The 26,982-nt window shown below is 35.8% G+C and overlaps 1 protein-coding gene across 5 annotated transcripts in view; it reads right to left on the minus strand.

Annotated features, from left to right (window-relative positions):
• TENT2 (terminal nucleotidyltransferase 2) overlaps nt 1-26,982 on the minus strand; it is a 45,900-nt gene that overhangs the window by 5,813 nt on the left and 13,105 nt on the right. For 3 of the 5 annotated variants that reach the window (XM_051642968.1, XM_051642964.1, XM_051642966.1), the window contains exons 8-13: nt 24,429-24,498; nt 20,695-20,771; nt 18,099-18,227; nt 14,330-14,373; nt 7,731-7,867; nt 1,505-1,596 (exon numbers count right to left, since the gene is read on the minus strand). In XM_051642968.1, the coding sequence (XP_051498928.1) occupies nt 1,505-1,596; nt 7,731-7,867; nt 14,330-14,373; nt 18,099-18,227; nt 20,695-20,771; nt 24,429-24,498 (549 nt within the window). The remainder of the gene's footprint in view (nt 1-1,504; nt 1,597-7,730; nt 7,868-14,329; nt 14,374-18,098; nt 18,228-20,694; nt 20,772-24,428; nt 24,499-26,982) is intronic. The other 2 variants (XM_051642969.1, XM_051642967.1) reach the window with 1 other exon arrangement.

Here is a 26,982-nt window from a genome sequence, read left to right on the forward strand (position 1 = left end):
CTGCAACATAGTGGATTCTCACATTTCTCAACTCTGAGCCTGTAGAGTCAAGTGTACAGTCGTCTTTCAGTGCATTTTTCCCCAGCGACTAGTAGTTGATTCTTCCCCAAAAAAAGTCAAATAAAGAACAGGAATTCCATGATGTGGCTTCACACTGCTGTCTACACAATTACAGCTGAGTTGGTGAGATCTGGGCCACAGAATGGCTAACTTCACCGCCAGGAAGCACAGAGACTCACTTCACTCAGCATAGAGTAGCACAAACAGCAGAAAATTACACGCACACAAATAGGTGCACTCCCATGCCTTGAAATCTTGGAGAATGTTTTTCCAGGCACAGGACTTCTGCCTTAACTCCCTCCTCCCCCAGCAAAATTTTCCCAATCTCTAAAAACTCTTTCCATACCATTTGGCTCCTGGCCAAATTCTTACCCTCTTTTATCCCAAAACTTCAACCCTCGATATCCTGATCCTAATAGCCTCCATTTACTTACAGCTGGGGCCCAGGCCACTTGTCCCATTTCAAACCTTACCTCTTCCCTGCAGTGTCCTAAGCCACTTACTTCTAATTCTGCTCCCATTCCACCTTGGTTCCTTATCCACAGTCATTTGTCCAACCAGCTCCCCCTCAGCTGCTTCATTCTGACTCTTACTCCCTTGTCTTACCTCTTTGTGTTAACAGTTTTCAATTACACAGCACCTCTCAGTCCCTTCCCTGCTTCTTCTTGCATTCTCGAACATATGAATCCTTTTCTTGGTCAATTACCTTCTCTTTCCCTAGTTCAAGCTTCATGTCCTAGGCATGCTAACTGTTCATCTTATGCAGGTAGATTCCCCACAACAGCTGGAAGGCATCAAAGCATATGAAGCAGGTTCCCTGTATAGTGACTACTGCCCAGTTCAGTCTTCACTAAGGCTTGAGACCTGCATTTCCAAAAGCTAACTTGGGTTTACCCTCCAGTTCTGGAGAGCACCATATAGTCTCTGCAGAAAACGTCTGTTCATAAAGCAGCCAAAAATAGAACCCATAAGGGGACTGACATAAATCTAGTCACTGCTAGGACTTGGCATGCCAGGACTCTTCTAGAACAACGAATATTCTTCGAGAGGAATCTGAGCGTGTGCCTGCTCTGGTTTTTCAGAAGCTCAATCTTGGCAAAACTGGTGACTATTTCTGCAGAGGAGGAAAACACATGCTACTGCCATAAAAGCCATTCCTTGTCAAAGTCCTAATCTGTGTTCCAACAGTAACAGGTCAATGAGTGCTCTTGAAGTAAAGGTCAAGAGGACTATTTTTAAACACTACAGAACTTAAAGCTTCCTTCTCAAATGTGTTTGGTGGGACTGTTGCCAAAACTATTTAAACTGATTAAACTTCATTCTCTACATAAGTACAGATTAAATTTGTGCATTATTAAAACACAACCAATTTAAAATCTAATTGACAGATTCATGTATCTAGTGTCTTAACAGTTAAAAATCAGAAAGCAGCTTTACATTTTACCTTCTACACAAATAAATTTGTTTCTCCATTCAATACCATCAGGTCTTGGAATAGCTTTGGCCTCACGAACTGAAATCATTTGACGGCTCCAACTAAGGAAAAAGAAAACAATTTGCAGAACTTATAACTCTTGATTCTAAATTAATAATACCAGTTTACATTTCATTAAATTGTCAAAGTGATACAACACAGTACTTTATAATAATTCATGTAACAGTCTAATCTTTGTAATTCACTATATAAGACTAAAAAATGATGGGTAAGAAACAAGAAAAATCTTCCACAAAGAGAAGCTTATTTACAAAAACATCTGCAAAACAGAACATTACAGAAACACATTTTCACACCAAAACAGTTTTTTCTAAAAAAATCAACTTCAATACGGACATCTACACTTATTTCTAAGTTCAAAAGAGATTATAGTCTCAAATCTATCTTTCAGAATTTTCTGTGGGGAGAAAAGAAACATAAGTGCAGGTGAAGTCACATACTGCATTCCATTAAAAAATCAACAGTATAAAGAGAGCTTGCTTACAGGCCAGCGTCTCTGGAACAAGAAAGCACTAACAGTGCATTATAAAGCACTAATGCTTAGCATATGCTTAATTTTAGATCTCCTACAAGTGTAACAGAGCAAGAACTCAAATATGTGTTTGAAGATACTCTACTATCTGCATACAATTTTACAATCACAAAACCACAGGAAACAGTAACTTTGAAACAAGAGCAGAAGAGTTTACAGGACAATCCTTACAACATGCTAACCATCTTTATGACCTTCACAATGCTTGGCACGACCACATGCCAAACACAATGGAAGCCAAAGCAACCCCTTGTAGTTCTTAAGCTACCCAGCCAGTTTTCAGCGGCTTGTAATTAAATCAGGAAACTACCATATCAGCAAAATGCCTGGATCATCAACAATGCATCACCATATGCCCCAACTAAATGGGGCTTAGGAATAGCTGGGTAGCATGCTGCTACCTGTACTGGTGTTACACACACTTGAGATGATCTCCTGACTGAATCCATCTTTTGACATAATGCAAAGAGATAGGAGCTTGTCTGGCTGCATAAACCATCTACACTAAATATGTAAAAATCAACTGTAAATCAAAATACAGTCTATAATTCATCACATAAATATGGAGGAACTCTGAGCTCTTTAGGCCACAGATCAGCTGTCGTAACTCCATGAATTCAGTAGTGATAAGACAATTTACATCAGCTAAATATCTGTGCTTTCAGTTCTACAAATTAGAGAGATACAACTCCTTATTAAAACCAGTTATGAAGGTGAGCTGTTTGACTAATTCTGCTTCCACAGAACACATACATTATTCTTTTATTTAAGACTGAATAGGGTTTATTTCTAAAAGGTGCAGGACACAGCATATGAAGCACTGTTAAGGATACCTCAGAGTACTTAATTCACCCACTGCTGTGTGTATTTACATTTCCCTTGATGTATTTGTTAGAAAATGAGTACAGGTGATGACAATTTTTAGCACCCAATGCAAACTAAAGCTTTCATTTTAACCCATCACTCTTCCTCTACTTCATTCCCACAGTAGACTACTTCTGCAAGAATTAAGGGATATTGTGAAGCACCAAATACTTTTCTGTATCTTTTTAATAAACTACCATCAACACAAGCTTAACAAGAAATTCAGATTAATTGCTCTAAAAAAAACCCAAAAACGGGCAAAAAAAGGCTACAGAGAAAAAGCTAGAGCATCAAAGAAGCTTAAACTGCAGCTCTAGAACATTGGTCATGAGCAGAAGCTAGCATTTCAACCCTTATGCTTTTACTAAAAGCTTATTTTAAATCAGAGAGATCCAGGCCAGTAGGAAAAAAATGTCATGCAACAAAGTATTTGTTCTGTGTTTGGTTAAACCAGAAACTATTGTTTCACTTCAAACATGTAATTCTTCTTACTTCTTTTTCTCTAGGTTCTACTTGGCTTGATTACTAAGCAAAAATTGTGTTTGCAGTACACTGGTTTAGCAAAAAGCAACAAAAAAGGTGATATTTCTAGGTATTTAAACAACTTTTTGTTTAAACTTTAAAACAGCTACCTTACCAAATAGTCTCACTAAACTCACTGTCTTCATTCCAAAATCAGCCTCAATCAGAAATTAATTACCAATAGCAAACAATTTGTGTATTAATTCTAACCATTTTGGCTTGCACACAGTGACTTCATTATTGCCAACATAAAGCAAACATTCTCTGCATACATACTTTCAATCCACATGTTAACAATAACCATTTAATCAGCTGTTTCAATTATAATTTGTTTCTGATGTCACTTCTTCCATTATGTATGTGCTTCTCATGGAGAAGGCAATAATTTGAAAGAAAAAGACCAGGCATTTCCAGGACTGTGTATGAATACACAACAAATTAATTAAAAAGCTTATCTTTTCCAGAGTGCTCTAATAAGCCAAACTTGCCTGCATAAATATATTAAGATGGGTACAAACTGCAAGTATATTTAATTCAATATACTTTAAAAAAGATTCCTTTATTAAGTTTATTAACATATAAACTGCAAGTATATTTAATTCAATATACTTTAAAAAAGATTCCTTTATTAACTTTATTAATGTATACCCTGAAGAGATCTGTGAGCAACTGGATTCTACATTTTGCTAAGATAATGTGACCAGTCTTTTATCATGTCGACCAAATATAACTTACTTACTGAATGCTATATAACTTGAAACAATTTAAGAGAAGTATAGTCACAAAGAGCAATCTCTAAGTTCCTTAGCAGTAACTTCAGCAGAGTGAGGCCTTGCTTCAAGGTCTTGCTTTGTAAAGGGACTGCCAAGTGAAAACCTGCTGCCTTCACTCACTGCTGCAGAAATTAAATCAGGGCCTCCCTCCAGAGGGCTTGGTAAACAGACAAGTTTCCAAATACTTTCTTTTGAAAACACTTCAATAAATTTTTCACTTGGTTATATTCACTGTATGATCAGCAGACCTTTGATAGTTTATAGTTTGAAAAAATTAAAAATGGAGTGTAGTTTTAGACAGCTTTTTTTTTTTTTTAAGCCAGCAGTTTTAGCCAGTTTCATGTGAAACTCCATGCAGACCTGAACTCTTATGACAAGCTAATTATACAACTACATCAGCAAATTAAGCATTGCCATATGTAGTGCGTAAGTCCAATAGATGCAGCAATTTGCAAATTACATTTCTGGTAACTTATGAAGGGGGATAAAAATTACTCCTTATGGACCACACAAAAAATTCCTGAGTACGACTGTGAAATGAGCACTGTATAAATACATGGTCATTAGTAATTTTCTGAAAGAGCTTATAGTCTAAACAAACCAAATTCAAAGCATAAGGGAAAGAAAAAAAAAAACAACACAAAACAAGGAGATAAGCTTTTTCATGGCTGCACCGTATGCAAAGTTCCTGCTTCTTCTTTTGTGCCACTCCTGCTTCTTCCTTTGGGCCAGTCCTGCCCCTAAATACTATTAACTTCATAAAATAAAGTAAAACCTAGATTTTAATATAAGTATGTACTGGCCTTTGCTAGAGAGGGGGAAGTTTAAAATAATGTACCTACATCTTTGTTCATCTTCCTTACCAACACTGTAAAATAGTTAATCAGTTAAGCATTCCAGGGAGGTGGCATCAATGACTCATTCTGTCCAAAATTATTACCTTCACACATGATCTGATCATTCTTGACTGCATACTGTTCTTTCAGCAAAACAGATCCTGTGTATCAAACCTGGTAGTACTGTGCTCTACTCCACAGATGGAATCTACAAAAGTCACTTTAATGAAAATTAAAGTAGTATTTTCTTCAGTGATCTCTTCACCAAAACCATTACAGTTCAATAGTGAAAGTTCTCCAGCACAGTACACTTTATTTAAATGTGACCTAACTTAACAGTCACAGAATATTAAATATCATCTCAACATTTCTGCTTGTAAAAACACTAGAAAATATTCTACAGGAAAAGCAAACACTTAAAAAAAAATAATGTATTACAGCAATGAAACTATTCAACACATTCAAGAGTAAATTACTAGTTCTACCAGGAAAGGCAGAACTAACAGAGCACTATGTTGTGTGTATTTCACACCTGTCCTCATTCCCACCTGTAACATCTCCATCAGCAACCTCAAGATAACAGACACTGTGGATAGTATGACGCTGTACTTGTTCTCACTGGTTGGTTAGGACACACACACATTTAAACACCATGTTCTGGCTGCCTTTTCCCCAGCATTGGCATTCATTTGGGTTTCTGTTCCGCAGCCAGTTCCCACTTTTTATAAAACTACAGGGAATTTTAGTACTGAGACACACACCCTGCTTTTTCCAAACAGGATTTATAGTTGTCAGGGATACACAGACGGTCAAGTAAACAGTATGCCTGAATAAGTTTTACTCCTGTAGTAGAAAGAGTTAAATCTAAGTAGCTGCACTAGGTGTGTAATTTCCTGATAAGACTTCTCAGATATGTAACATTTTCAACACAGAAATTCCAATGGTTGTTCTTACAGTGTTTTTATTGGGTTTTTTAATAGAGGATTTTGTTGATTTGTTTGTTATTGAAACAGAGTATCACCTGTCAAATGTTTAAATACTAAACAGGTCCTTAACTCTGGAAAGACAAGCTAGATACTATTTTTTTGTTTGTTCTTTAAGAATATTTTCTTTCCATCAGTGGCTACTTTATCTTCATTGACCACTATTTCAAGCTTTGTTTTAACTAGAAGCTCTACTGTGCCTCTGTGATGACATTTAGGTAACATTTTTTTCCTCATTTATGATCATGATGAAAAATAATATTCCGAGGTTACCATCAGTTCAAGTACTGATATTGAAGCATTGTTAGTCTTCATACTTCTTAGTATATCCTGCATGTCTAAAAGCAGGCAAAAAAGAAAGCAAAAGTCTTCCTGGACCAGATGCTGACTTAAGCAAAAATCTGCTCTTTTCTATGTTCACAAGCACCCAGACAAGAAAAGTCATATTAAGTATTTCTCCTGCATTTGGACAAGATCTTCTCTGTTAGTTTACACAGGCAAACCAGAGACTTATTCCTTAGTGAAAAAGATATTTACTTTCATATTAACAGCTGATTAACAGCTCATTTTACAGCCAAGTAGTAAAGAAGGCATCTAGCCTCCCTGCATACATTAAGAACTTGAGGATATACTCCAGAAGTGTCTTCTAAGTTACCTGTTTAGCAAAAAGTACCTTGGCAGTCGAAGAGACAGGTACTCAGCTAAAATGTTTAGGAAAAAAGAACATTCCCTTATCTGCAGACATCATTTAAGGAAAATCTGTTATGTGAAACTCAGAATCAGGCATAAGCATGCATAAAGTGCAGTTAGTCCATTAATTGCCACAAGGTATATGGATTTAGCTTACATAATTCACATGTGGTGCACACCACAGCGATATTTTATTATAAACATTTAATTATTGTTCACTTCTTACATTGAAGTAAAATAAGAACACTTCAAAAATTATAACGGGTATCCAGCAGTTACACATTTTGCTCTCCTTCCAGGAAATTTATATGATGCACACAGGACAGCAACACGTATGAACCAACTGCTTCAGAAACACGTTCTTTAGAAGATCTTTAAGTTTCTTGAAATGTAGTACTCAAGTGACAATTTGGCAAAATATTTGCAATCTCATAACTTCAGCTTCTCCTCTTCTACAGTAAAGTCCAGGTGCCAAAATGAAGTTCAGATTCTAACAAATCGACAAGATTAGTAAATCAGCTATACACGGGAGAATTGTTCACTCGGCGTGGCCTGTATCGATCTATATTCTAGTCAAAGAAAGGAGTCAGTAACCTCCATTGACTCAGTGTGACACAGGACAATCGCAGCTACTAATCAATACTTTAAGCTACAACTAAGAAGAGCAGATTTTTGTCACACATGGATAGGTAGTTTTACAACACTCTAATATAACAAAATCCAGCTATTTTAAAAGGATAAAGCTCTCTAACCCCTAGCAGCTATTTTACAGGATAGGATGCTTGGCTAAACAAAAGATGTCAGACACCTTATCAGCATTCCTGTTGTCCCTTAGTGTTTTCACCCATTTCCTCTCTGTTAGTTACCATCTTGTGTTAACTGCTATTCTTTCCCTTCAAGAGTTAAAAAGTGTTCATATATTGAACAGAAAAATCAAAGTTTTGCATATTTAAAACCACTGAGTTTATTACTTACTCAAATTCTGTGGCATAATATTTGAAGAAGCCTATTAGCAAATCCCCAAGGCTTGATCCATTTTTTGAGATGTAAGGAGGAATGGTACATGGAGCTTGATGAACAAGATGCAACTGCATATCAGGATCAAAAGATTCCTGTCAAAATAAAACCAGAGAGTATGTATATACACACACACAGAGCCTTAATCTAGGTTCATATATTTTTCATAAAACAAAAAGCTGCCTATCATTTGCTTATGACAAGTTCAAGGACAACTTAAAAGCAAAGGACTCTATTTCTCTTGTGCTCCTCTGCTGGATACTAGTTACTCCCCCTGAACTCAGGTAGAATCCCCTGAACTCAGGTAGAATCATCTTGCATGGAAATGTCTAAGACTATCTTGCCTTCTGTTTGCTAAAGAACTTTAACATCGGAGAATCTCTGCACCGGACTTGCACTGACATGCTACTAAAAGCACATGAGCAGAAGCTGAGCAAGGTAAACTGCACTGAATGGTTGCAGTTGAACTGAAAATGGCTAGTTAAAGCTAATGTGCTTCTGTGGTACAGAAACAATTCAGAAGGAAGGCCCGTATTATTTTATTATGAAAAAAAACAGTTGTGCAAAAAAGATGAATACACAGAACACGGAATTTATGTTGAATTATGCTTTTCTTTAGGAGGTGGGAAAAAAAGAGTCAGGTTTGCTATAAAGAAGTCACTACTGCCAGCTTAAAAAGGAACCTACACAAGACTAAATTAACATGGGTTTAGGTCTGCTGTAGTGTTTGGGTGTCCACTGTATCCTTTAGGTTCTTCTGAGACACTGGTATATGGAGGAGAACATATCTTCTATTGTTACGCAAACAATTTTTAAAACTTGGTAATACTAGGATACTACATTTTACAGCAATGTTGTGTATTTTAAGGAAAATGAACGCAAGATACACAAGAGCAAGATTTGCATTCACATATAAAAATATATCTAATGTAAATTGAGGAACCTATTCAGTCATTACTGTATCTCCCCTCCCACTTCATTGTTATTTTAAAGAATAGTATTAGGCATGACTCCAACTTTATTGTACTACAGTAACACTAGAAGCACTATACACTATAATACTGTTTCCATGTTCAGAGCTGGAAGTTCTTCCTCTGAGAAAAGTATGATTAGCCATCAAACCAGTAGGACTATAAAGTCTGGCACTCCCGTTGTCTTTTTGGCAATTCTAGAAAAACTTCCTGGAACATTGTGCAACACCTGCTGGGAAAAAAGGCCATTCTTCCCTCTATAAAAAAATTCAAGTCTTGTTCTCACATGATACAACTGTGCTTATAAAAAAACCCAAACTATTAAAGGTATCAGAGCTAAGAATTTAACAGCTTACCCCCCAAAAGAAAATACCAAAAACATGGAGACAGATAGACATAAACAGAGCATATAAATATCTAAAAGGGGAACAACTGTATCTAAATTATAGAGTATATATACTTTTAACCCCAAAGGTAATGAGACAGGTACCAGAGTGAAAGTCAATCCATGCCCACTGCCACTGAAAGTTGTACAAGAATCACAACAAATAAATGTAGTATTAGCAGTACAAAAGCTCATGAGAAAACGGACACAGGGAATAAAGGAATATGAACAAGGGCTGTTGACCTCCATGTAATACAAAATAGAAATGCAATGGAATTACTATAACAGAATATATACTAAGTAAATGTTTGGAGGCAGCAGACATTTTTGAAAAGGAAACCAAGATTTTATTTTAAATGCTTTGAGTGTTCAAATGCCTAAGAACTTCTCAACTGCAACAGAAATGTGCCACAACAGTAAGGCTAACATATTGAGCAGCAAAAAAGTTAAGACTTTGGGATATTACCTTTCAGAATACTAAAGAAGTTATTTTCTTTAGCACTATTAGAAGCTTGAGAGGATGTTGATTTTTCTTATCAATCTTGACCGTAAGTATATTTCATTTACCTTTTATATATTGGTCACAATTTAATTATTTTTATTGGTGTTTGGTACATAATTTCAGTAAGAAAAAAAAGTCAGTTATACTAATAGCTAAAAACAATATATCAAATATAGTTGCAATAAAACTTACAGCAAAAAGAGAATACATGCATGCATGTGTGTGTACACTTACATTCAGAAAATGTGAAAGCACAAAAGGATATAAACTTTATCTGAAGATAATTTTTCACGAAAATGTTAGCAGTTAATGAAATGTGAAGTTGCAAAACCTTGCAGAGTCTTAAAATCATAAATTGGTGACTATGATAGAAGCATAACACAGATGGAGGCATTTTTTAGGATATTCACTTTGTCCATTTCTTCACTGAGCTAGCAACTGACCAAAAGTCACATAAGCAACACTGTTAAAACTGAAACACTCCTCATTTGAGGAGCAGAAAATGTACCACATTCCAAAGATTCCCACTCATAGCAAAAGAGGTAAAATTCCTAACCCACACTAGACAGCAATTTACTAGATCTTAATGTTGTAGTTAGGATTAAACTCTTCAATTCTGCAATCTAGAATTAGATCTTTAATTTATTATTTTTTTTTTTAAAGCAAGTTCGGTTTCATGAAACTTGCAGTTCCACGTTTTACCATGGGTATTAAATATAATTGCCCCAGAAAGGCCAGGCAAATAAAAGCCTCCCTTATCCAGAAGGGCACATGCCTTCAAAAAACAAGTGCTCTAGTAAAAATGCAAGATACAGTCTACAGCAGCTAATGATTAAAAAACTGTTAACCACACGTTTCTGATTGTTAGTCAACTTATTTTTTTAAACATTGCGAGTTGCTGACCACCACATGTAGAAAGAAGAAAAAAAAAAAAATTGTTATGGAAGAAATTGCTCTTACCACATTAGAAAGTTTTACATGTAAAACCAAGTTAATTGTTATTTAAAATTTTGTATGGGGAAGATTTATTGAAAATTCTGTTTACATATACCAACATTAAATGCACCAATAAGCAACAAAGTAGTCTAATGTTATTTCTTAACAAAGCACCCAGTGAACAAGAGGTCAGATCAACCATAGGATACTTAGAATTGTTTTGATGCTTTGCCACAGACAACCCACATCAATCTATTTGCCTATTGTAAAATAGTGATAGCAGTACTTTTCTTCCCACCAGAGAGACTCGGGTTAAAACAAGATAAACAGCAAGGTGTAGCTTACAGATTCTGCATGACAGAGGTTAGTAAGAAAACAGAATTAGAGAGTATCTTTCAAACTATCTTAAGTTTCAAGAAGGGCCTCCCTGTAACCTTTCCCTTCTTAACTTGCTCTAGACGGCAAAAAAAATTAGCCTATTTTAAGATTAGTTGCTCATTTGCTTCCTGTGTCTTTCCATCATGCCATCTTAAGATACGGAAAAGAAACAGAGGATCTGATTGAGCAACAAATATAAATGAGCTATCACTTCAAAATATCCAAGAAAAAAGGGATTCTGAAGGCTTTTTTCCTTTTTTGGTAGATTTCTGATCATTACCTTGGTTGGCTTATTTCCCTAGGAAACAATAGCATACAGGAACATGCTTCACGTTCGAGTTACATAATGCTTACACATATTTTTAATTCCACCCTACATATTGGAAAGGAATACAAGAGTACATTAAAACAAATATATTTAGATTTTAGTATCTCATTGCCTAATGAGTTTAACTCTGACTGTACAGGATACTTCCTTCAAAAAAAAGTTTTCAGTGGTAACATCAGCATAGTATCTTGCCGGTTTTGGTAGGTATCTGTATTTGCACATATATAATAGACACCCCCTGTACTAAACATTTAACTCATGCTTATACTTTCAAAAAAGTGCAACTTGAAGAGTGAAGCAAACTGTGGCTGCCCAAGGACTGACTCTAATGCATGAAGGAGCTATGGGAAGCACCATCCCATCTTCTACCTCACCCTCTGAAAGATATGCCTGCTTAGTGAAGCTGAAGCAGCAGAAGCAAAAATGTGCTCATGCTAGGGCCCACAAAGTTCCAAATCCAGAGCACTAGTGGAGACTCGCCTCCATCTGTATTTAAGCTAAAATGCCAGGCTGCTCTGGAACACTGGAAACTCAGGCACACGTTCCCATCCAACACCCAGCTGCAGCAATGTTCACCTCTGGAAACACACAGGCAAAATAATCAGAAGACAAAATGGCCTAAGCCATGACAGGATCTCCAGAGCTCATCTGTAAAAGTCCTGACTTGAAGGCAAGTTCTATACAGACGTCAGACTGATAACACATTTTGTGGTTTATTTTCATCTACCCTCTCTGGCTGGCAGGGGCAGGAAGACCTATAAATTAGTCCTACATCTGATATGATCAAATGCTCTCTCTAAGTTAGCGGTTGCAGAACACGCCAGCTCGGTGCCAGCTGGAGACTCTTCCGTGGCAACAAAACACACAGGTGGGCAGATGTAGTGGCCTTCCAGGAGTTTTCACCTTTCACATCTGAAGTAGGTATATAATGATTCACAGAATCTGTCTTTTGTTTCTCACTGAAAGTAAGCATGCCTCTTCTACATGGAACCTGCAATTTAAAATGAGCAGTTTGCTTCAAAGCATTTTCAGGCTGCAGAAAGACCTGCAGAATTGATTTCTAAAAAAACAGATTGTAGGTAGGGTGGTTTGCTTCAGAAGAGGAGAAGCAATATTTTATGTGTAGTATTAGGATGGAGACACAGCTTTGACTGGCTACAACCACAAGGAAAACATATCGTTTCTTTGGATAATGACGTTTGCCTGAGCTTTGTAATCACTACTGCAAGTCAAAAGACCAGAATTGTTGTAGTATATTTCTCATTTTCCATTTCTTTGCAGTATGATGAAATTGTAACTTTCATAATTTTTAAACACTTAATTATATTCCTAATGGAGACAATAGACCAAAAATATATTTGCAAATTTCTAGTGTAATTAAAAAATATATATATCTTATCTCATAGTTTTGATTTGGTTTAATAGTAAGCATGTATAAAAAAATCCTTTTACTTTATTAGCAATCCTAGAATATTTAGCCTGTTCTCCAAAGGCAAAATAACTAACAGCAACAACAACTCTATGTTCAAACAGGGTTAAAAATGTTACAGCAGTGTTCTAGAAACTTAGAAACTTACAAGTGATTTACCATTTTCACACGACACAAGACAAAACCTTGCATTTAGTACAAATTAATAGATTTTTCACCTTATAGTATTGCATGCTTTTGCTTTAATAATTTAAGACATTAATATTTGTAGAATGCTGTGAAGTTCAAACAAGTCAAACACTACAAACAAATGTTTGCATTATTATTACTGAAGATTCAGTTTAAACTATTGTTTACTATTGTTTTCTTTAAATTACATGCTACACAAAACTTTAAATGCTACAGCATACCAGCATTATGCAAACAGATAGCAAGTTTAGCAATTCAAAAACCCCACCTGATAAACCTTAAGAGTACAAGAACTGAAAAAAAACTTCAAATGCTTTGGAGCACTAACAATGAAGAAATTAGAAGGCATACAGTGCAGTTAAAAAAACCAACAGCAAAACAGAGGAAAAAAAAAAAGACCATAAAAATTTAGCACAGGTATGCCTAGGCAGGTTAAAAAAAATAAAACTGCAGTGTACTACAGCTGAAAGCTTTCTTCTGCATCTTGATTATCCCAATTACCCCAAATGGCTGACACCACAGTATTTTCTCCCTGATGTACAGTGCCATCAAATATTCCCATTTCAGCATTAAAGGGAATGTACACAAAAGAAAGAATAGCATTCTGATACTACCTCAGCACAATTATCAGCAACAGTAAAAAACCACACACAGACAGGGACACCAAACCATGGCAACTATGAGTAATAAAAAAAATAATTCAAAGTGACAGATGGGAGGAAAGGAACAGAGGAATTTCTCCAAATAAGTTACAGCACAGACATATTTAACAACAGGTCTTTTGTCCCCAGACAAGTATTTAGGAGGATAGCTCTTATCTCTAGCTAATCTTCCTTAGGTTAAGTCCCACTAATTGCAGTCCTGATTCTGTAGAGGATCAAAGCAAACCAATTCACAGAGTTGTCTGGAAATGAAGAGTATGATCTGGACATAACAGCAAAGACCTAATAAGGTAGCTTCTTCTTGGATTGAAGCCCAATTTTGTAAGATCTCAGAAGTCTCCTTAGTAAACACACCATTATTCACTCTCTGCACTCAGAAATACCAGGCAACTCAATAGCTGTAGAATGGTATGGAATTCTGAAACACTACAGTAGGATGAAAAAAAACCTTACTTAACGTATTAAAAAATAAGAATCAAAAAGTTACAGATGACACAGGAATATTTTCAGGCCAGCATAACAGAATTAGGTCAGCAGCTCCTAGCAGCACTCATTTCCAACTGTGTGTGAAATATTCTCATGTATAACAGGCTGTTTTCACTAAAGAAACGATCAAAAGCAGCAAATTACCTTTTTCACAATTATGTTTAGTGTATCAATGAGCAGGCTCAACAGACTGTGTAACTTTATCCACCAGAGATATTTAAGAATTAATATATTTTAGATAAGCAGCTTCATATATGTATATGATGTAATAAATTCATAAGAAACACTTACTGGGTAATTTTTTTGGAGGGATGGAAGGATGGGTTCAGGTAGGGCTATAAAAAAAAAGTTTAAAGTTGCTATGATTCATGTAATTCACAGAAAACAATATCATATCAACTACAACAAAGGGCTGGACTGAAATTCCATCTTAAAAACATCTATCAAGAACTTCACTTTCATGCATTTTGTAAAATAGAAGTTATTCAGCAAATCCTTCTACTTCTATATTTTGTATAAGTATTTAATTTGGTTAAGGGAAACTGTTACTAAGATACTACTATTTGTAGAAGACATTAAAAATTCCACAGCAGCTGGGCATGACTTCACTTTTTAAATTCCTGCTAATTCATGGCTCTAAGAAACTTATCTAGATTCCCTAACAGAAAAAAACAAACTTCACTCTTTTTTTCTTTCCCTACATCTAATACAGGATGACTCTATCACAGCATAGGAAGCCTCCAGATACTGCAGAAGTACACATTCTTCAGCTGCAAAGTATAACATACTGATTCTCCAAAAGTAACCTGAAGATAAAATGCGCAACACATTTAGCAGGCATTGCTAGCAAAATTGCCACAAAATACATATATAGTCTAATGCTGTTAGCTGCTCTACTAAACGGAAAACAGCTCATGAAGATTATACAGACATTAACGATACTAACAAGCACAACGCGAACCAAGCAACTAACTTTTATGAAAGTTATGGATGGGGAGAGCATCTATTACACAATACAAACAACAGGAAAAAAACTTATCTCCCACTTCGGTGGGAGATTGGTGGTCCTACAGATAGAGAGGAAAAAAAATTCCAAAGTATTCACATCACACTTAGAGCAGCCATGTAAACAACTGTTGGAGCTTTAACATCATGTCTTCAGCATGTTGTGGGTTTTTTTTAAACAAATGGTTCACATCATTCGCTAGGGAGAATGATAATTAAGCTGCGCATACAAGACTTTGACTTGGAACTTAATTCACCCTTCAGACAAGGTCTCGCAAGGGATAAGATGTTACAGAATTCTTTTCCATAGGGACTAAGAATCAGAACAGCAGAATTCTCAGAACATGCCTGGGATATCTTCAAAGAGTGTACTATATTAACTAGCAGGACTGCTAAGAATAGGATCACAGTTGCTTTAGTAATATTTTTGCTTGTGGGTGTTGAGAAATATGCAAGAGCATCTTATTTCTTCAACATCTTGGATAATTTCCAGTTCTCCATCACACCAAAAAAAAAAAGCAACAAAATATGAGCAATACAAGCAATCAAGGTATTTTATCTGAGTCTGTATGCTGTACTAAGAGGATGGAGTTAAGGGGGAAAATTACCACTTATCACTAGTATTTGCCACGAGTTTTCCTTTTCTTGCTGTACAAGGCAGTAGGACCTGTTACCTGGAGGAAAGTTCATGTACACTGATAAACACAGACACTGATGTACCTATGAAATAAACTCAAGCCACACTAACCTTAGGCCCAATGAGATCCATACAAATATAAGAATATGGAAATAGATTAAGTAGTAAAGGAAAGAAATTTACCTACTGAAGACAAGGACACTATTTACTGTGAAAGAAAGCTTTTCCATTTTTCCCTCCCCAGTAACATCCATGAAAGCTCTATTAGAAATTCTATGACTAGGACACAAGCTACATTCATAAAGCAGAAAAAAAAAAAAAAGTTAAAATCTGCATGAATAAAACCTCAGAATCAAAACAGCTGATACTAGTTACATATCCAGAGCCATGGTTCTAATGCCTTTTTTAGCATAAAGGCTGATAAAGCACAGGTAGCAGGCTCCTCTTTGATCTGTGGACTGCTGATCTTTCTCAGGCAGCTGTGGCTGCTACCAAAGACAACTACAGCCAAAGTCCTCATGCTTGCAGGGTTGTTACTTCTTTGTAACTCTTTCCCTTGTGTGTGTTAATTTTTTGCACAGCTCAGTAACTGGCCATTCACGACTGCTACACAGGACCCAATACAAGTTTCCAAAGTAACAGATACAGTGAAAACAGAGGTTTGAAGAGTCTAAGTGAAAAGGCCTGTTTCCATTAAAAATGTAAACTGCATCAAATGTTTATCGAGTCATTGCTAAGATTATCACCAATCGTATGTAAAGATCATTTTTCTCCTCTCCTTATTGTGTTTCACCTTTGTACAGTGATCTTCAAACCCAGTAGTTCCCCGCATTTTCAATTTTGTATCTAATACTAATTTGACATTTTTAAGTTCATTATAACTTCATCTCTTCCAATGAACATTTTTTAATTTATTTATTTATTTATTTTTTCCCCAGATGTGTATTAAGGTTCTACGTTGAAGTCCTCAGTCACCTAAAGTATGTTTCAGAGCTGTGAAAACAGAAAAAAATAATCTATGGCGCTCCACCACAGCGGAGTCCCTCCTAGGACCTCTACTACAAATACTGTTCAGCTTAAAGAAAGCCACCAGCTTGAGTCAACTGTCATAAAAAGCTTTACACCCTAGTACAGAGTGGGTGTAGCACGACCTTAAAACCAATAGTCAGCTACCCACTCTACGACAAGTATCTACATTCCAGGCCAAGCAAGCTGTCAAGAGGAGCTAAACATTGTTTCTACCTGATGTTAGAAAAATTTAAAACCTACACAAACTGACAAAGGGGCAAGATCTAAAATAAGAGTCTGTTTGTCCATAGATTATAAAACATTAGGAACCAGTTGTCATAAAAACAACATGAACAATAATAATCAGCATGTCACCAAAAAATTAAAGGAAATGTGTAGAATGAATACAAGCAACAAAATACACTGTCCACACATGAACTGACAGGAATTCAGAAAATACTTCTACCGGCATGTTAGTCCACATGATGTACACGTCAGGGGTTCCTTGCCTTCCTTTCTGTAGCCACTTTTCTCTCAACAAAGAACCAAGAAACTCATACTGAGCTATATGATTTCTTAAATTATAATCCTGAAGTCTTCAGCAAGAACTGCAAATTGCAAAAAAAATCACAAACATGGGCTTATTCTAACGAAAGAAAGAATAAGGGGACAAGGTCATTTCAGTCTGTTCCTCAAAAACATTTCTAGGCAGCACGGGTTTCTTGAGTTCTTAACAATGATCCTTAGTTCCTCAGGCGAAGCTCTCCAGCTCCATACAGATATTCAACATATTGAAGTCACAAGGAAAGATACTGCCACTGGCACTCAAATATCCCAACTTTTAATGGTCTTCAACATGTCACCTCACAGAAGACAGTAATCAGTGGGAAAAATGTAATTAGATGGTAGTGCCTTCTTGAATATACATGTTCCCTATGTCCAGCCCTCCAGGCACCAGAAACAGAAAAATGACACCATGGCATGTGTTGTCCCTTGGAATTTTCTTGGAAGCTCTCAAATAAGTAAATAAATTAAAAAACCCCACAAAAACAAAACCAAACAAAAAAACAAATGCCACTGAATTTGTTTTGTTTACATTTTTCCCTTTGTTAAAAGGCTGAATTTTTCTTAACCAGTGCTTGAGTTTACTTCATAGTTATATAGTGTTCTGCAGGTATACTGAATTGTTTAAACTTCAAAAAAATCTTTTTAAAGCTGGTAATTCTGCCTCCAGAGAAGAAGTCCACTTATTGAAGAAAAATGCAGCACTAAGGAAATGCAGTAAAACCCACTTTATTTTCAGATTTTTGTCTGTGTAAGATGACTCCTGCTGGTGTTTAATGTTATTATAGGAAATACACAAATACAAACTTAAAAAGGACAGTTTCAACATATTAAAAAAATACTTACTCTGTAAATAGTGCAAAACCATCAATACAAGACTATAGCTGCTTAAAGTACCACGACTGGCATCATTTATTTCATGAAAATTTGCCCACTTCTTAACAACAAGTACTAATGGACGAACTCGATTCTCAACTGCAAGTAAAACAAATAAATCTCAAAAAAAAGCACATTTAACTATGCATCAATCAATCAACTTTTTTTCCTACTCCATCAACATGATACTCTGTATTCTAAGGATACATTTAGCAAACATTTTATAAAATTCACTTAGCTCTCCTACAACTACAATCCATCCTATAAAAATCAGAAAACAAAATTGCATTTGAAAATAGTCTTTTGAGTAGTAATATTCACAGACACACTACAAGGGGTATGCCAGGTAAACTGCAGATAAGACAAAACTGGGCTCATCAGTCAATGTCATGTTATACTTTTAAGTTCTCTCCAGTTCACTGTACTAATTTTCCCTGAAATAACTTGCTGCCATGACAGACCGTATCTAATTTTTTTAATTTTTTATTTAAATTTATATAACTTCAAAGGAAAGGAAAAGAATTCTCCTGGCTGGAGGACACAGAGCTCATTCTTAAATTTTCCCTAATATCCATGAAAGCAGCAACCCCTTCACACAAACATCAATTTTAAATTTGCCTTGTCCTCAGTAGCTTTTTATGTAGATGAAATGTTAGATTCAACAACTCACTAAATGAAGACAAATGCTTTCCATGAGGAAAGACACAAATATAGGTGCATTCCAGGTATGATCTTCTGAATATCTGGAGAACAAAGATAGCCTTTTAATTACAGGAGTAATGTGACATAGGGAGATGTCACTCACACCACCACCTCCTAGGGATCTTGCAGCGTCCTTAACGATGGCCTTCCAATGCCTTGTGTGTTCTAGAGTATCTTTTCTTACCTGACACAGCTATGCCCTCAAGAAAATGCACAGTAATGTCATTTGCTCAAACATCCAGCTTCCACTAACTGAAAAATACCTACCATGAATTGCAGATTTAATCACAGATATGCTTTGTTAAGCCAAAAATTGATACCACAACAGGATAACCTTCAGTTTCAAGATCTGCTTTATCTGCCTACATGTTCTGTGGACATTCTGCTTCACTTTACCATTCTATCTTTGATGTTTTCAATGCACTTATGCACCAACATAGACGGGATGATTTTTAAAAAGACACAAGAGCATCCATAGAAAAAAAATGTTTTACATGCTCACTAAGATAACCAGTTTATTGTTTGCGTGAGCATCTAATTTCTCCTAATGGAACAAACTGACCCACTTGTCTTCCACATGAGAGGTAATTTGATCTTTTTTTCTTGCAGGCAGGGTGAAGTCCTTCAGCCACTAATTTATATGAGCAGGCTAATAGTTTTATTGCTATACACTCTGGTTGATACAACTTCTGAAAGCATGTAAAGAGATTGTCTGATAAAAGTTACCATTTTCTTTTGTTTGCCTTATGTCACTTGAGAGTTTTCTGGACCAAAGAAGACAAGACAGAATGTGCTTGCTACGATTGCTATTTAAGAAAGTCTATCACATTGAGGAGATAATCTTTCCAACCAGAAGTCTCCCTTAACTACTAACTCAGTCTTGACCTCAAGAAAACAACAGTGTTTATCCTTCAACAGGAGACATTAGACTTGGTGAACTGATCCCTCACCTGTAGCCATGAATTACAAAGATTATTTCCCTAACCTTTTTAAGCTTGAAAGAAGTCCCTCTCCAGGCACAGGCTTTCCTGGGTGGATGAAGAATTTACTGTTAACAAACTGATCCAGCACAAGTTCTAGGCTCTTGCAGTAATGTGAATATGGAGGACTGAAACTATTGCGACTGAAATACTAGTAAAAATTAACTAGTAAAGGTAACATTTACTGATAATAAAAAGGAATTCTTGTAGGCAAGAACTGAAGAAGGTGGTAAAGGAAGAACTGCAAATAGCCTAGAAGAACTAGCCTGAGGTCCACTCCTTATGTATTTATCTGTCACAGGACATCATGATGCCTAGAAAACCCTGATTTAGCACTAAGAATACTGTTCTTATTACTTCCCCTTCATAACTCTGTTTCATAGTCTCTCCCTAAAATGCGAACTCCAGAGACGACACAAACCAGTTTTGTTCTGGGGTTAGTATAAAAACTGAAGCAGTATTTTGGATTTTCTGAGGAAAGACTTTGTAACAGTATACTGACACAGCTGGCCATTAGCCACACATATCTATCAGTGGCTGTAAGGACATAAAAGAAACTGGAGATTCTACCACTAGATAATCATTAGTATAATGATCTCATTATCTGCAGAATACTGAAGCAGCCCTTGTAGCAGATACGTGAAACTTAATATGAAGAAGTTATAATACTCAATTAAAAACACACCTAGCTGATATATCAGTTTTCTCCATATATTTAGGATGAGCAATGAGAAGTTATCTTAAAGCTACCTTATGCAGCTCATTACATTATTTTATATATAGTAAGCTAATATATTCAACTAAATTTTAATAGTCTATTAATACTAAAACATACATTTAAAAAACAAAGTTTACAGAAATAAGAAAATACATTAAAAACTCACCGTATGCATAAGTTCTCAAAAGAAATGTGTTTCTTATTCCTACAACATTGTTTACATTCAAGTCAAACTCCACACGGCTATTGGGGAGAAAAGAAAAAGAATCAAGCATCGTGGTATTCAATTTCAGAATTTATTATCTACTTAATGATAGAGGTAGAGAAATGTAACTTTAAGATAATACACTAGAATTTTCTTCAAACAGATTTTTGATGCTGCAATTTCTACTCTAGCTTTGTTTATAGTACCTGAGCTGCTCACAGATTTGAATTCCACTGTTATAAAAATGTAATTGTTGTTCTATACAGAGCATACATGTAGATCCAAGTTTAGACCTTGGGACCACTTAATATATCAAATATGGTTTGGATTTTTAACAAATCTGTCTCCCAACTAGGCTTGCACTACATCATTTATTGTGGACAACCTTCGATGCCTAGAACAATTTCCTGACATATTCTTTCAGGAAATCATGCCAATGAACTGAGAAGAGTCTGAAGAGGTCAAAAGGGAAGAGTACCTTTTTTGGAATGATGGTCAGAAGTAATCAGCAAGTACTTTGAAACAAAACTGTTTATTATTAAATATTGCATGTTTGTGATAAAATAGTTGTAACAACTGTTTCATGCTGTTAATAGCAAGTAGGAACAAGGCAAACAAGCACTACATGCTTTCTTTACATCACATTTGAGCCCAAAATTTGAACTTCATACTGCACATAGGGCTTAACTACTCACAGTATTCAAGAAACAATATTAAATTCATAATTAATAAGGTATAGCAACACTGCAACTTGCAACAAGAGCTGCCAATTATGGACTAAGAAGTAGCATTCTGCAATGTACAGCTACTTCCATTTTACATATTCGAGTCTCATTCACATAGCATCTGTTTGCCTGAATATTCCTTTGGATTTTCTAGAATTATTGGAAGGTGAACATGGACCTGGAATTTATTAAACTGGATAAAAAGCATTAATTCAATACCTACAAAGAGGTTTTGGGCATTAGCTAAATTAAAACACTGTTTGCACCAAAAATATGACATAACATCAAACCTGAATATTAAGTATGATTTCTATGTATTTTAAGATCATATTACATAATACTACAGGAAGTAAACATGCTTGAGTTGCTGCTTGACAGTTGTAAGACGAAACATGAACACTAGTAAGAATATTAATTGTATGTGCTAATATAATAAAGAAATATGTCAGGCTGCATGTGTAATTCAAAGTAACCTCAACTAACAAAATTACTACTTATGAGATGCTGATTAAGCAAATTATATAGCAGTTACTTTGTACTTTAATATGCACATTTAACAGATGTTGCAGTTATGGCAAGTGAAAAAAGTTTTGTACTGTTGGGACTCAAGTTCTACCAAAAGCTCTAAAGGAGAGGAAAAGAGTCAACCGTACATCAAATGTAGCAGCAAAGAAGCTTTTGCATCCTCTGTAGTACAGAAATCTTTTTAATTAATTTAAGGCTTGTCTGGTAGTAGAGCCAGTATTGGAATTATTTCCTGGGAAAGACTCCAAAAAAATAGACAGTATGTCTTAAAGTGCAATGGATCTTCCCTTACTATCATAGCACTAAAAAAACCTTTAAGATTAAAAAGGAGGGCAAATACACACTGAAAACTTTCTTGTCCACCAAATTAAGACATGCCAATTTTCAGGTATACATGGACCACCAGCAACACTAATTAAGAGTCCAGATGCACACATACCACCCACTGAATTCTACCATTTTCTCTCAGTGGTTGGGCATCAAGAAAACTCACTTTCACAAGAAGCTTGTACGGTTTAGTTTCTGGTTTTGGCTAGAATAAGCTTAATGCCCTGGGTACAGAATATCCAATTAATTTTTCAAGGCCTCTGTGAAATAATAAAGGGGATGTGTGTATGTATATGGCATGAGCCTAGGAAAGACAGGTTGATAAGAGATTGGAAAGAAACAGATGCTTAAATAAAAAGACAAAACATGGGTAGAGGATACAGGTTATGTAAGAGAAAATTAACTGGAAAGAAAGAAAAAAGCAAACAAAGAAGCCAATCCAAAGTCATGTCACTACCCGCCAAGCCTTTCTTCTAAAAAAGCCACAGGAAACCAGATGGTGAACAGTACTGTTTTTTTCTCTCAAAAATGTAATGGGCAGCTTCTATTCTAAGATGATTACACTTGATTCAGTAGGAAAAAAGGAATTCTTTAAATCCTGTCTAAAAGGTATATGAATACCATGACTGTTACATTTTTTTGCAAGTTACCCTAGCATGGACCATAAATGCTTACAAAAATCTTCCAACTTTATCACTTTCATACTTCAGGTTTCTTTTTAATGTGCATTTTAAATTGGAAAAAAAAAATCTTGTTATAACTCCACGATTTATTCATTATTTGTAGCAGGAATTTACTGTTTAGTATATCTATGAAAAGACTAACATTATAATATGTAGCTAAGCAATTTAACCCACATTTTAGCTTGACAAGTGTAATCCCTTCAGAAAGTATGGGAGAAACAACCTTCTGTACTGTTAAAGGAGAACGTTATTAGACAGAAATTATTCAAATTTTTAAAAGGTAGTCAAGCATACAGAAATAAATACAGCATTAGGTGAAAATAAAAAATAGAAAAAAATCACAACAAAAAAAAACCCTAACAAGTGTTACACCATCTCAGATGCATGAAAAGCTGAAATGGATTATATTAGTACAAATTGTAAACATGACAGATTGAGTTTTTTTACAGCAGAGTTTCTGGCCTGATATAATGTGGTATATAAAGGTATATTATTAAGAGAGGCCAGAGAAGTGGGCTTGTTTGTTTAAAAGACAGGGTTGCAAAATTTCAAAAGTGTACAGGCAGGATAAGATAGGTACTTCAGAGCCATTCAATGTCCTACTTATAAAGAGTAGTTAGGCTATGTTATTACATGAAGGTGATAAACATAAGCCTTACAAAATCTAAGCCCAAAAATATAGGAAGACTTGAATGTTATTCAGACACCTACCCAATCTGAGTGCATTGTACAGTTTTTTCCTCTATCAGATACTTTTATCACATGGTAATACATTGTTCTTTGTCCTAGTATATCCCTCTTGATTATGCATTTTCATGTCTTCATAATGAAGATAAAATAATACTATAACATAAACCACAACCATTTCTCTCCAATTATTTCCTCCTCCTAAAAAAAAGTAATTTAGTCCCTAACAATGTGAATAGAGCACATAATTCTACTTTGTTAAACACAGCATGCCACCCCAGAAGACAGCAGAATATTTTTTTTTAAATCAACAACACAAGAAGCTAGCGTGTTTTAGTGCTGTTGGTATGTGTAAAAACTGTGAATTATTCCTTAAGTAGCTTAATAGTTATGTTTGCACAGCAAGCAAAATGATCATTGACAACATTTTTCTTGCTACCATTGTTTTTCTGTCATGAACCATTTGTCAACTGCAGTCCTCGATGTACAAGTAACCCATAGAAATACATAATGTACTGCACCTACTTCACATCACAGAAACTAAACAGCATCACAATAACAACGAGTGTTTCAGGCTATCAGGGAAGTAAGCTAACTGCCACTGCAAGCTAGGTATACAAATTGGCAATACAACTATAGTACAACACAAACAAACAAAGCCTTACTTAGTGGGGCTACTCACACAGACAGTACCCAGAGTACTTTCCCATGTGAGAGTTTAAAAAATTATGTTGAACACAACACTTACCTGACTTTATCCCTGAACTTCACTATTGGCACTTTTGCCCGAATCAGTTGAGGTCGCTCAATGTAGCCTGCTGAAAGAGAGAAAAATATGAAATTAACTTTCCTGTAAGATGCTGATCTTAAAATTAAGATCTGAAAGTGGAAGCATACTGAGTGATTTATAGCAAACAGTAGCTTATTAAATTTAGCAAAAACACTCAGAAGAGTTGTGCTAAACTAAGTAACCTTTAGCAACTGGAGCAAAAATACATTCTAGGAAAGCACATGGAAAAAACTGCACTACATATTAAAGAGAAAAACATTAGTGGAAGAATTTTCTGTGGTAAGTATATTCAAGAATTTGAACAGAAGATTATACAATGCTTTTCCTGATCAGTACTTTTAACAGAAATCCTGAACAGTTATAGTTAAGGTTCAAAAATAAGGGAGCAAGAACATATCTATCGAGGATGGGCAGAAACTTAAGTCCAGCACTATATTGTAGCAATGGACACATGATTGGCTGCATACTTTTTAATCATGTCTAGTCTGCTTGCAGTTGAAATTATGTATTTTACTGATCAACAAGTATTAACATAGGTCTATCTTCACTATGCAATGGACCAAGCTTAAAACTTTCTTTAAAAACTGTTTGACTAAAAAAGTACATACCAAGAAATACATATTGAATTGTAACTGAAAACAGGACTGCACTTTCCATCATAAATGGGATATGCTTTATTTGCCTTTTGCTTTAGTGGTGATAAGACATGCAGTAAATATACAGCCACAGAACTGCACCTCAGATGATCATCCACAGTATAGACAGACATGCTCAATGCCAGACCATCCAAACTCAAACACACTAAGCTCTCCCAGACTCATACTGTGCCATCCAATGCCAGCAAGCCTGGTGCCATGTACGCCATCCCATTATCAAAAAACCCAGAATTGAGGCAGTGACACCTGCCACAGCCACATGCGTTAATAAACCGTGTCCACCTGTTTTTGTGCTCAACTGTAAGGAGAGAGGAAAAAACAACCTGTGCCTCAGCTTCTCTCACCAACTATCCCAAGGCTCTGAAGTCTCTTCATGCCTCTTGGACTATGCATTGCAGCTTCATTGCCACTCATATGGAAGATCAGTAATGGGTAATAGTAATAATAATGGGTAATCCTTATTGATTTAAATGTTAATACATTGTATGATCCTAAGCAATGCACAGACTGGCATGCCAAAAAAGAGACAATAACTTATTAATTTTAAAGGACAACTCTTACAGAACTCCAATCCACGTTCACAGAACGTACAATGTAGTACAACTTACTGTGTCTCCTCTCTAGTTGCACTTGCAGACACATATAAGCATCCCTCCCCCAACATCCCAGAACATTCTTAAAGCAAAGCTATAAAGTATGTACAGCTCTCTGCCTCCTCTCCTTTCACTACCAAATTGAAGATGAAGATTCCCAACACATTAGTACATAGCAGACAACAGTGGGTATCTAATTACATGCCACTGCAATTCTACTTTCCTCTCTGTGACCTTTCTCAGGTGCCCTTCAGAAGTTAACTGAACTAGTGGCAATCCACGTCCAAACACATCCTTGCCTGCAAATGCCTCCTAGCACTTTAAGGATGCTCATGCCAAATTAACTGGCTCAGAAAAAAAATAAATACATTCCAAAACAATCCAAATCTGTTTTCCAGGGTGCAACAAAGCAAAGATAATGTTAGAAGGCAGTAACTTGCTGTTGGTAACCTACTTCTTGGCTCTGCCAATGACACTGTTAGCAGAATCTCTATTATACATTAGATAATCATACATACTAAGGGAAGAAACCAACACACAGGATGCAGATTTTTTAGATACATACAGGTTGAGTAAGTGCCTTAGTAAATTCACTATTTGACCTTGAAGCTATGACCAGAGGGGCTGCACTAAAATACACATGAAGAATTCCATACAGCTGCTCCAGGGTTTTGGGCATGTACATGAAAAAGTCACAAATGCCACTTCAGCTGTAGTGAAAAATAATATAACCACTTCAAAGAAGACTAAGTACTGTTTCATAAATAACTTGCTTATACAGAATTTCAAAATAAACAGCTTAAGTCTCTCTTTTACAAAATAAAAGATTAAACAATCGTACAATATTAAACTCAAACATGGTATATGCCAAAAAGATCTTTGGCATCCTGCACATGTAGCCTGATCTCAGTGATATGGTTATACCACAGAAACTGGGTGACACTGAAGTCTGAATCCAGAGTCACAAAGAGTCTAGGAGGGTACAACGCAGCACAGGATGAATTGATTGTGGATGTTTGGAATTCACTCCCCCATCTGCATGTTCCTTCAAAGTCATTAACTCGAGTTAAAGTTCCCATGCTTGCCCTAGCTGTTGCATGTTTCCCACTAGACAACCATTAGGTGGATTCCACTCTGATATCCTAGGCTCAACAATACCACACCTCTTTTTATAACTAAAAGAAAACAAGCTCTTTGTACTTACTTAGGCAGTGAACACCAGTCAACCCAGTACAGCCAAGTTGTTTTTCAAATGAGTCTGGC

Source organism: Apus apus, chromosome Z (assembly GCF_020740795.1).
Source record: "Apus apus isolate bApuApu2 chromosome Z, bApuApu2.pri.cur, whole genome shotgun sequence".
NCBI lineage: Eukaryota > Metazoa > Chordata > Aves > Apodiformes > Apodidae > Apus > Apus apus.